Source organism: Paroedura picta, chromosome 2 (assembly GCF_049243985.1).
Source record: "Paroedura picta isolate Pp20150507F chromosome 2, Ppicta_v3.0, whole genome shotgun sequence".
Classification (NCBI taxonomy): domain Eukaryota; kingdom Metazoa; phylum Chordata; class Lepidosauria; order Squamata; family Gekkonidae; genus Paroedura; species Paroedura picta.
The window spans coordinates 171,668,178-171,680,671 of record NC_135370.1 but is presented as its reverse complement, the minus strand read 5'-3'; the positions used below and the strand labels follow the sequence as shown (position 1 = coordinate 171,680,671).

Here is a 12,494-nt window from a genome sequence, read left to right as displayed (position 1 = left end):
GGGGTTGGGGTCTCGAAGGAAGGCAGGGCGGTGTTTCGCTGTTTACCTCAGCGGCGGCCGCTTCTGTCGTGGAGTGTTTCCCGCGCGATACCCGTTCGGTAGCCGGCGGCGGTTGGGATGCCGAAGCGCTCCTGCCCGTTCGGGGACTCGGCCCCGCTGCAGCTGAAAACCCGGGTCAGGTTGCGGGAGTTGAGCCAGGGCGTCATGGGCGAGAGGTACCGGCGTGAAATCTTCGGTGAGGAAATGGGGGGGGGGGGGGAGAGAAGGCGGGAGAGAGCCGAATTTGGCGGGGGGGGGGGAAGTCTCGTTCTCGCGAGAGTTGGCGGGAAGAGAATTCTTTGGTCAAGAGCAGGGGTAGTCGAACTGCGGCCCTCCAGATGGCCGTGGACTACAATTCCCAGGAGCCCCTGCCAGCATTCGCTGGCAGGGGCTCATGGGAATTGTAGTCCACGGCCATCTGGAGGGCCGCAGTTTGACCACCCCTGGTCAAGAGTCACTCCAGACTTGCAGGTCTGGTTCTCACGAGAGCTGGTGGGAACACAATTCTTTGGTCAAGAGTCCCTTACCCTGAACCTCTGATCTTGTTCTTGCGAGCTCTCATTTCATAACGGGGAAGGCACCCCTAGTCTAAGGTGACCAGATTTTAATATTGGTAAAGTGGGACACTATTGACGGGAGGGGGGAGGGTTCTTGATTAAAAATTTGATCTCTATGGAGCAACAAAAAGTTTCATAGAATGCACAGAACGCAAAAATAGTATTGTAATATATATTTTTTAATTTCAACGTAAGTACAATTTGCCAGATACCCCCAGATGTCCCTCCAAAAGACACTCTGGTCACCTTACCGTAGTCTTGCCAAGATGCAGGCATGCCCCACTCCTGCTTCTGCTGTATTTTCTCAGATTGCAAATGCTGGTTTGCAAACCTATTTTAATGCTTTCTTCTTCTTCGCATTGTTTTCCTTCAAGGTTCGCCTTGTTTCTCTTGAAGCCTGTGTAGGTGATCTTTTTTCCCTACTGTGCACCTGTTAAGCACCCCCCGCAAATGCATCCTGCAGCGTCATTTCACATTCTGCAGATGCTGAAGTGTTATTTTGAGATGCTGACAGTTCTCCTTATAAGCAGGATGCATCGGTGCTGCAAAGCTGGGAAGAGTTTTTAGCAGACTGCGGCAAGGAAAGAGGAAGTGATACTTGGTGTGGGGCTTAGATATATTACAAACATGTCCCTGTTTTGATTTTTGAATGATTAGCAGTTGTGCGAAGAAGAAACAGGAGGTCCTGTTTAGCAGCAGGGCAACTCAGTCAAATGGCAAGGGGAGTGTGTCTCTTGGGCCAGGCCGGTATGTCACTCCTCCTAGGAGGGTTCTAAACAGCAGAATATGCTCCATGTACATGGAAGAAATTGTACCTGTGAAACATCATTTATGTCCTGGCTATGGACTGTCAGTGAAAGACATTGTAGTGTGGTGTTTAGAGTGTCAGACGAGGCTCTGGAAAACTTGGGTCTGAATCGTCGCTGTTCCCTTGGGAGCTGGCTGAGTGACCTTGGAACAGTCACACATTCTCCACCCAAGCCTGCTTCCCAAAGTTCTTTTGAGGATGAAACAAGAAAGGGGAGGGGGGGAATTTTGTAAGCCACTTTGGATACTCTTTGGGGAGAAAAGTGGAGTATGAAACAAGTAAAGAAAAAAGCTGGAATAGGGTTGGGAGTTAAGTTGTGGCCCACAGTTTGCTTCAGAGTTCGAACATTCAAGAACTTGAAAGCACTTGTCTTTGGGGGATTGGGAGCTGAGATTCCTTAGGATAACTTCAAGGGGTGGGAACAGTGAGTATTGTGTGTCTTAATATTTTCTTGACCATTTGCAGAAAAAACAAAACAGCTGCTTTTCAGAGGAGCCCAAGCTTACATGGACAATAAATGGGACGGAAGCACGGCGGAAGCCTGTCGAATCGCCCCATATCCAGCAGCACTGGCAGACAGGCCGGAAGCTTGTTCTCAGTATTCTTGCCACGGACAAATGTTAATTGGACAGGACGGGAAACTTCGACAGCCCCGCCCAAGGGAAACAGGTAAGTGAACTTAATGCCTCTGCGGCTGATTTATTTTCCTACTTGCCTTCAGTGATTGCTTTACAGTGTGGATGCAGAAAAGAGCCAGATAGGAGGAGTAAGAGCATCTATGTTGTAAGCTACTTTGGGTAAATTTACTGGAGAGGCCACATAGAAATGTTCTAAATAAATAAAATTCTTTTAAAAATTAAAGCAGAGGAGCAGCTTTCATCGACAACAGCCCTATGAGGCAAGTCAGGCTAAGCAAAAGAGTGATTGCCCCAAGACACCTCTTTGATAGAGGAAATGTGGTCCATAAGTGTGACAAAGTGGCTGTGGAGCTTTAGAGTCTATACCAGAACAAGCTCTATATCAATAGAGCTTCCTTTGACAAGGAAGAGCAAGTTTATACTCTGTGCATGTGTGGTAACACTGATTCTGCATGGCAGATCTTCTGCTAGTTCTCCATTGTTTCTGTACTGGGGAGAAAATGCAATAGCTGTATGCTGTAAGCCTCAGGCAATCATTCCAAACTGGGATCTGGGGACCCCCCAGGGGTCCTGGTGGGTATGCTGATTCACGCCCCCCTCTCACAACTTACTTGTGAGCAAACCTCTCTGATATCCTCCCACTGCCAGGCTGCCCCCTCCACTGTTACTACACCTTGATCCAGTGCAAAGCCTGCACAAGGATTCCTTTTTCCCCAGGTTTCCCTTTGCCCTGGCAGCCATTTCTGACCCCGGGAAAATATATTCTTAGGGCTTGCTAAGATTCCCAACCCTCTGGTGTTTCCTGGAGATCTCCCAAAGACACTTTCAGATTACACAGATCACTCTCCCTGAGAATTGCTGCTTTGCATGGTGGGGTTTGCTATTTAGCATACTGCACAAACCCACAAATGAAACTGACTATATAACAAGCTTTGTAGTTTATTAGTGATGCTGTGCACACTGGCTCTTCCCATCACAGGAAGCGGGGCTGCTTGACCTCTTCCTGAGTCACCAGAATTGACATACCTATTAGACCCGCCCCATCTACATTTGACTTACACATTACTAGAGAGGCCAGCCTCCAGGGGGGAACTGGCAATCTCAAAGAAGTACAAACTGATCCCCTTTGCTTCATGAACAGAACAGACCCTGCACTCTGGGCAGAACATAAGAGAAGCCAGTGGCCCATCCAGTCTAGCACTTTGCCACACATCCAGTCCAATACTCTGTGTCACGTGTTGTCCAAAACCCAAGGGCCATCAGGAGGTCCCCCAGCAGAACCAGAACTCCAGAAGCCCTTCCCCATTGGTTGGTTTCTGGCTCTGGGACTCTGGGGACTTGTAGTTCACATGGCCTTCCCTGTGTGGTGAAAACGCTCCTGATGCCCCTTGGGATTTGGCCACTGTGTACTGGATGGGCCACTGACCTGACCTAACATGGCATCTTTTTTGCTCTTATGACTGGGGCAGTGATGCTGTTTTTCTTGGTGCTTGGAGGCAACAGAGGTAAGCCTTTTAGAGTTCTAGCACTGCTGGTAGACCTCTTGATGATCCCTGAGATTTTGTGATTGTGTGACACAGAAGGCTGGACTGATCCATCATGGCCTCTCATGTTTTTATGGTTAGCTGGCAGCCCATCTGGTGAATATTCCCAGTCAGGAGCAGGGCTGGCTTCTGCAATGCTACACTGCAGGGAGGCGAGGTGAAAGAATCTGCATCTGGGCTTGAGGCTTCTGGTGGAGGGAGGATGCCTTATTCTGCCCAGAGAGGTCTGGCCCCCTCGCTCAGTCTTCAACCACAGTCTCTCAAATCCACCTCACGCACCTTTTCCTTGAAGAAGAGCAAACAGGCAGCCAGCCTGTTCTGTTCATGAAGCAAAACAAGATCATGTTGGCTTCTGTCGCAAACTAGGAAAACCAAATATAGGTGGGGTTGGAATGAGTCTAATAGATATGTCAATTCTGGTGACAAAGGAAGAGGCCTGGTAATTCCACTTTCTGTGATGGAGTGGTCTGGTGATGTCACATCTGGTGGGTGTGTCTGGGTGATGTTACTTCCAGAGCATATGACTTTATTATTTATTTATTTATTTATTTATTTATTTATTTATTTATTTATTTATTTATTTGGATTTTTATACCGCCCATTCTTTACAGCTCTGGGAGGTTTACATAGAACATTATGAAATTTGTCCCGGAACATTATAATAATTTAATCTACAACATGCAGTTTCAATACAACATCATAACAACCAAGTAACAATTTATAACACAGCATGAATAACAACAACACTGGGGAGATCAAATTTGTTCCGTCATGGAAGGGCGTCTGAGGGGGGCCCAGCAGGTGTTCTCAGTCGGTCGGCCTCTAGCGAATGCCTGGTGGAAGAGCTCCCTTTTGCAGGCCCTGCGGAACTGTGGAAGTTCGGGCAGGGCTCTGATCTCTTCAGGGAGCTCGTTCCACTAGGTGGGGGCCGGGACCGAAAAGGCTCTGGCCCTTGTTGAGGTCATCCATGCTTCTTTGGGGTCAGGGATCCGCAGCCAGTTGGAGGTGGCAGTGTGGGTGTGTGGCCAACTGGCTGCTTCCTGGGGTCCTGGAAGCCTGAAGATTATTTCAGGGTGTCCTCCATGGTCAAAAGGTTGAAAGACACTGCTGTAAGGTATGTGAGCCTGACATTCAGCACCAACTGCAGGTTGGAATTTTTTCTTTAATCTACCACAAGGCGTTGAACTCTGTGCCCTTTCTAATTTAGAGAAGACTTGGATCTCTGCACTCTTCTGTGTTGGAGATTACCTCAAGAAAGATTATAAACAAAGCCAAAACAATAGCAAGACAATCCCTTTTGAGCCCATGCAGCTGGGCTATTGTGCTGCTGTCCCTGAGAAGGGAATTTTCAGTATCACAAAGGCAAAAAAAAAAAAAGTTCAGTGTCAAGGGTCCCCAGCCTTTGCCGTCCCCGTGGGCATCCTTATGATTCTGACACATTGCAGTGGGCGCAGCTGCGGAATGGCAAATGCAGGAGGCAGAGCCAGTCACAAAACGGCAGTCACAGCTTACCTTTGGTCATACGAGGGAGATCCTTGGGCTGTGGCAGCTGCCAAAGCATTGTTTTGAAAAATCTGCCCAGCCAGTTTAACAGGTTATCAGTCTCCAATCCAAAGTGCTTGTTTTTTCAAAGAACTGACATCCTCTGAAATGGAGCATTGGCAGTGAAGTAATTGCTCATATCTAGGCATTCCTTTTAGCTGCAATCTTAGTTGGACACAGCCAATCAGAAAAAAGTCCTGCTTAGTCCCTACCACTGTCACTTGCAGTCTTCAAGCAAAGGTTGGATACACACTTTTCTTGGATCCTTTAGGATGCTTAGGGATGATCCTGCGTTGAGCAGGGGGTTGGACTAGATGGCCTGTATGGCCCCTTCCAACTCTATGATTCTACCAGTATCTACAATCGTTTAGTTGGCACCATGTTGGGGAGCCCTGGTTTATGTATTCAATGCCTGTGTGACAAAGCCCTAAAGTTGCAATTCTTTGGAAATCTGATTAAGACTACTTAAACTACAAAATGCTTGTCAGGATTATGGTCTACGTTAGCCTTTCTCAACTATTTTACCATTGAGAAACCCCTGAAACATTTGTCAGGCTTTGATTAACATGCTGTGATTGTGCAGAATATGGTGGGGAAGCTACATACCCACCCGGAGCTCCTTCTCTTCCCATCCCCTCCAGGCCCATCATTGGCCATTGGAGGGGGATCAACCTGACCATATATGTTCACAACACTCCATAAATGTTTGACCAAGTTTAACTCCCACCCATTCGGGAAACCCTTCCAGGGCCGTCACGAAACCCTGACGGAGAACGCCTGGTCTCCGTTCTAGTGAGTTAGTTCAGGGGTGGGGGAGGGGCTCTTTGAAATGGCCCTGAGGGGCTACTGAGAGCTGAAATCTCTTCTCATTCATAATCTATAACACCGTATTTCCAAACAGCAACGGCTGGAGGAATTTCCAAGCCCTGCTCATCGTGTGTAAGAACAGCGGACGTCAAAGAGACTTGCACACAGTGTGATCGGCCCATCTGCAAGAACTGCAGCAAACTCTGCAGCTGCTGTAATGCTGTTGCGTGTTCCTCGTGTTCCGTGATAGAGTAAGTGTCTGCGTCGTCAAAGGTTTGAGGTACAGCTCTCCGTTCGTTGTGGTCGGCTCCTGGGCTCGCTGCAGGAAAATGATCAGAAATGGAACACCCTGAAGTTCTAGTCTTCTTCACTAACGTAGAAAGAGCTGCAGGTCTCTAACTATAACCTTCTAACCCTGGATGGACTTTGAGCCTCGTTCATTAGACATTTGTGCCTTTTTAAAAAATACCTATTTATTTATTTATACTATTTATATAGTCATAGAACTAACTGGAAATTAAAAAAAAAACCCTGAAGCAAAGCAAATTGTTAACGTGACACATGAAAAGATGCAAAATTATATACTGTAGGATCCATTTTAGAGTATACAGTAGCATAGACTAATAATTTATCCCGCACTTTGAGAAGCATTCTCGGCCCTGGCCCCTACCTGGTGGAATGTGCTCCTGGAAGAGCTGAGGGCCCTGTCCTAGCTATCGCAGTTCCTGCAAAACAGAGCTCTTCTGCCAGGCGTTTGGGTGAGGCCAGTGCAAGGGAGATCTGTCTGGCCCCCTTCTTCGCAATGTTTTCTGTTTTAACATCTACCTTAAGACTGGGGGGGGGGGGGTTCGAATTTCTAATGGTTTTTATGGTTTTATTGTGATTTTATGGTTATGGGGTAAACTCGAGCCAGCTGGTCTGAGCGGGTGGTTAATAGGTTCAATAATAAAGAACACTAATAATAAATAAATAAAATAAGTTTTGCGCGGTGATTGGGAGGCGAGTGGGAGAATAGGACTGCCCTTAGCAACTAGGGAAAGTTGGAGTCTGTACAGACAACATTCCCTTGTAATTTATCCCCGTCACTTTGTGAATTATTTTGTATAAGTGGTACCCTGTTATCTGCATGGAAAAGTCCTGTTGAATAATTCAGTTTGGCATAGTTTGTGGAAAGCCAGGAGGAGTTGGGAACTTTCCTGACCTCCAAGCAGACTATTGCACAGGATGGGGGCCACTGTAAGGAAGGCACAGTGTACTGGTAGTTGTTGATTTTTCCTACTTGTACAGTGGCACCTGCAGGGCTCAAAGCAGCTTGGATCATCCTTCTCTCCTCCTCTGTTCTCAGAACAGCCCTGCGAAGTAGACCTGGCCGAGAGTTTGTAACCACCTCAAGGTCACCCAATGAGCTTCCATGGTAGAAGTGGGGATTTGAACCCAGAACTCCTAGGATGCTAGTCCAACACTCTGTGCCTCCTTGAAACATTCTGGAAAGAGAGACAGCTATAGCATTTGGCCTTACCTTACGACTGGGGAGAAAAACCTGAGAGAAACTGGATAGATTGCCAGTACTGAAACCGAGAGGTCCCATAAGTCCATAGAAACATTTGCAGCACTGCGCTTTTTCTTAGGAAGGACCAAACTTCTAGTTTTCACGCTTTTGTAGAACTCTTAATTGGTATGAATGTTTGGAACCCGGAAGGGGGTGAGTGGGGATACGAACAAAGATGCTTTAGGATGCTTTGGGCTGATCCTGCGTTGAGCAGGGGGTTGGACTAGATGGCCTGTATGGCCCCTTCCAACTCTATGATTCTATGAAAGAGCCCCTGGCTTGCAGTCTACACAAGGGTTTGCAAAACCCCGCCTGGTGTTGTGAGATTTTGCTTTGCCCTGAGATTGCCCAGCGAAGTTGAATTGTGGCAGGCTGTTACCAAAAGGAAATAGATGTTCTTTAACGCAGTGATCCATTGCTGGAACTCACTGCCCCTAGATAGCTCTGTTTAAAACACTGAGCCTATGTGCTGTAGCCTTCTGGACTATTCCAGTTCACATCCTCATACTGCTATGGAAAGTTGCTGCGTGACCTTAGGGCAGTGGTCCTCAACCCCTGTCCGGGACCGGTCCGTGGATCAGTCGGTACCGGACCGCGGCTCCTCCTCGTCCTCCCTGGCTGCTGCCTCTGGGACTGCCCTGCCACTCTGACCTTTGGTGCTCTCCAGTGGCTGCCATGGCTGGGGCTCCCCTTCGGTGTGGCACTGCGCAACTGCTGCAGGTGGCGGGAAGTCAGGGGCGCCGGTGGGAAAGCAAGTGGAGCAGGTGCTCAGGTGGCGGCGGTGACGTCCCTCGGCAAAAGGCTACCCCCCCTCCCCCGCCTGGGCCTCAGTAAAATTGTCAAGTGTTGACCTGTCCCCGGTGATGAAATGGTTGGGGATCACTGCCTTAGGGTGAATCAGGCATTCTCAGCCTAACCTAGAATCATAGAGTTGGAAGGGGACCTCCAAAGCAGGGGTAGTCAAGCTGCGGCACTCCAGATGTCCATGGACTGCAATTCCCAGAAGCCCCCTGCCAGCATTTGCTGGCAGGGGGCTTCTGGGAATTGTAGTCCATGGACATCTGGAGGGCCGCAGTTTGACTACCCCTGCTCCAAAGTCACCTAGTCCAACCCCCTGCTGAATGCAGGAAATATACGACGACCCATTCATCCACAGTGACCCCAATTCCATGCCCAGATGATGCCCCCCCCCCCAAAAAGAGACAGAGTCCCTGGCCAGAGTCCCTCCAAGGGTTGTGGTGAGGACAAAAGAGGAGAGGAGAATGACGTAAGCCTATTTGGAGAAAGGCAGGGTGCCAAAGAAGTGAGTCCATAATGGTCTCGAGGACTAGCGGCAACAAAGAATTCCCTTGTTCTCGGGGGCAGCAGAAACAGGCATTCAGAAATGCTCTGCCTTTGTGCATGGCATTGCGAGGGGGAGCGGATTTCCGGAGAGAGGCCTGCTGGGGAGTTTCCAAGAGGTCTGTTGCCCAGTCTGGAATCCAGACTGCTAGTCCGGAGACGCTGTGCCCTGTTCCAGCGGAGAAAATTCTTGCACGGATAACTTGCTTGGCTATTTTTGTCTCCGGTGTGGGTGGGCGCTCACACAGAGGTCAGAGGAGGGGGCTCTGCTCTTTCCCTAGACCATATTGAAAAAGCAGATGTCCTTCTCTTTCCGTCCAGATCAGACGACGTCGGTGAGCAAATCCTTTGCAGCGGCTGCTCGACGTTCAACGACTGAAGCGCCAGGACTTCTAAAAGCGCACGTATGCTTTTTTTTGTTTTTTTGTTTACAAACAACAAGAAGAAGAACTGGACAGTTTTATTTTAGTATATGGAACCTGAGTATTTTTTGCCCGTCTCTTGTACTGTACATTTCTATAACTGTGGTTTAATCGAATAAACATTATGTATTTTGAGAATCTCTAAACATCATGACCTTTAAATTACTGCACTGGTATCTGGTATAGTGATGAAAACCCAAGAGGCACTCTACTGAATGCCAGCTCAGATGAAACGCAGCAGCTTAAAGTCTGCCAGTTTAAACTTTAAGGGTCTTTGGCCTTGCAGGAACACTGAGGAAGTCTTGGAGGACAGCAACTTTCTAATAGCACTGTGGATGACCACTATGGTAGAAGAGCAAGCGTCATTTTGAAACCTGTTCTTGGAGAGCTCTCTCATCCTCCCCTCCCTCACAGGGTGTCTGTTGTGGGGAGAGGAAAGGGAAGGCAACTGTAAGCCGCTTTGAGACTCCTTCGGGTAGAGAAAAGCAGGGTATAAAAACCAACTCATCTTCTTGGATGCTGTAGGCCAGCCTTCCTCAACTTTTTTTACCGTTGAGAACCCCTTGAAACAATCCTCAGGCTCTGAGAAATCCCAGAAGTGGCACCATCATGCAGTTGGGAAGCATAACTGTGTACACTCCCACCTTGGGCCCCTCCTTTTCCCACCCCCTTCAGCCCCGTCATTGGCCATTTTGGGAGCAAGAGGCAGTTCAGCATGACCCTGCAGGGTGGCTATAAGTCAGTTGCAACATGATGGGGAAAGTGTACTAAAATCCAAAGATAACTAATGGAATGGCCATAACCACTTTCCTGTGTACTTGTGCGCACTGCTCATAATTTCAGCTTGTACATGCAGCAAGTAGAATCGCAAAGGCCCCTTCCTCTCGGATCTGATGCTCATTCCCTCTCAGCCCTAGATGCTTGTACACCCAGTGTGGTTTCAGAACAGCTGGCTATGGACTCTCCCCGGGGGGCAAGGCAGAACGGTTAGAGTTTGCGATGGATGCGCACAAGCTGGCCGAGCCAGATGCTCCGGAGCAACAACTGCTGAGCGTGCCTTTGCAGGGGAGGGGAGAGATACAGAAACCATCTCCTGAAGCCATCCAGGAAGGAACCAGATGCAAGCGAGGTCAGAGAGGTAGATGGAACGAGCCGCACAGAAAGCGAGAACCAGCTGGCCGGCCAAGATTTATCCCGCTTCCCCTGCTGGCAAAGGAACATCTGGCTTTCACACGCGCACCAAAGAACACTCCGTCAAGCCGCCTTGCAGCTGGATGTGCAAGTGGCAAAATGGCAAAATCCACTTGCAAACGGTTACCACAGTGAATGCCGTTGCACAAGGGGATTGGCCGAGGATCAGAGCTTGAGGACCAAGGCGTCATAGTAATCTGGTGCCACTGATTGGCTTGCGCCAGCCTGGTCTCCCCGTGGGAGTAAGTAGATTCAAAGGCAATGGCTGTGCCCCGGATTGGACAACCCGCAGCCAGGCCCACCAGGGATCCAGTCACTTTCAACTAATCGAGTATCAAATTGCCCACAGCCGCAGGAAGTTCCTTTGTTCTGAATTGGAGGGTTGGGGCCTGTTCAGCTCAGTGTATTCTGAGCTGAGGGCTGAAAGATTCCAGTGCCTCTCTGTTTTGTGACCCACGGATTTAACAGATGGGAAAGGCATTATTTAGTGAGTATGAAGTTGCCCTTTCTGTGATATGCCCTCTGCTGTGTTAGGAGATTTGCTGCTGTTCCATATTGTTGTCAGAAAGCAGGCCACGGTCCCCAGGAAGGCAAAGAAGTTTCGTGGTGGGGATTCTGCCCAAGGAGGAGTACTGCAAGGCAGGAGGGGAGGCTGTGACTTCACGGCCGAGCAGCCTCTTGGCGTGAAGGTTCAACCCCTTGGCCTCCACAGTTAAACATCGCGGGGAAGACTATTCCTGAGACCATGGAGAGCTGCTGCCAGTCTGAATTGACAAGACTTGACCTTGACAGACCAAGAGTCTGACTCAGCAGGGCAGTTTCATGAGTTTAAATAAATCTTTATTCTTATAGCTTGCCGTACCTGGTGGGTAGCAACATAAAATGACAAAGTATAAAATATATCTAAACCATTTGTGTTTCAGCCACCCCAACTAGTTTAGTTTGGGGTGGGGGGAGGGTCAGGTCAGAGCAGGGGTAGTCAACCTGTGGTCCTCCAGATGTTCATGGACTACAATTCCCAAGAGTCCCTGCCAGCATATTCCCAGCCAGTCCCAGCCAGGAAATTGGAGTCCATGAACATCTTGGAGGACCGCAGGTTGACTACCCCTGCCTTAGAGGGCAGATTTTCCCTCAGTTTCCATCAGTGAGACCAGCATTGCCTGATGGTCTCTTCGGGAGCCAACCATAGGCTAGGTGGAACAGCACCATCTTGCAGGCTCTGTGAAACTTCTGAAGGTCCCGCAGGGCTCTCATCTCTCTCGGCAGAGTGTTCCACCAGGTTGGGGCCAGGGCGGAAAAGTCACCATACCTGGTCACAATCAGTCTAACCTCCTTTGAGATGGGGATACCAAGCAGGGTTTGGTGGGGGTGTGTGTGTAATGTTCATTTGTGAGGCTGTTTTAGCCAAATGTCTGTCACAATGACAAAGGGAGCAAGGGAAAAGCAGCTGTTACCTTGAGTGTAAGGGAATGTTTCAGGAGCTTTAGGTTAACGCCTGCCGGATCCAGCCCCTGCCTGATAATGCCAGCTCTTTTTTACCATCTGCTGGCCAAATTCCCGTCCCGTGAACTTCTCGCTGTTGTGCAGCAAAATAAATATTTTCTGCATTTCCTGTTTCCAACGGCTAATAGAATAAAGACCAAGGGAGCAAGCACGGAAGGAGAGCTTGAATGTTGCCTCAAGCCCTGCTGTTGTGTCTCCTTCAGCCATCTGGGTTGGTGAAGGCTCAGGCCCCCCTCCCACCCCTGGGTCCTGACTCGGTTTCAACACAGTAATAATCCCCGAAACAGGTTTATTATTCCCAAAGAGGCCATTCTTAAAAGAACATAAAGTGGGTTTACTCTGGAGTTGCCAAGTATCAGGGGATATCTCTTGCAATGACAGCGGATCAAACTTTATTACGTATATATTATTTTATTTCTATACCACTCTAACTCGCAGATTTGGTGTAAAGGTTAAAAGCGGCAGCCTCTACTCTGGAGAGCCGGGTTTGATTCCCCACTCCTCCACGTGCAGCCATCTGGGTTCCCTTTGGGCTAGTTGCAGTCCTCTCAGA

At 48.8% G+C, this 12,494-nt stretch overlaps 1 protein-coding gene across 1 annotated transcript; it reads left to right on the top strand.

The window, feature by feature from the left end:
• Positions 1-9,385, top strand: SIVA1 (SIVA1 apoptosis inducing factor). Its single transcript, XM_077323849.1, has 4 exons — positions 1-235; positions 1,870-2,073; positions 6,030-6,186; positions 9,147-9,385. Exons 1-4 carry the CDS (start codon positions 118-120, stop codon positions 9,202-9,204), a joined length of 537 nt encoding a protein of 178 aa, XP_077179964.1. The 5' UTR covers positions 1-117; the 3' UTR covers positions 9,205-9,385.
• The last annotated feature ends 3,109 nt before the right edge of the window (positions 9,386-12,494 follow it).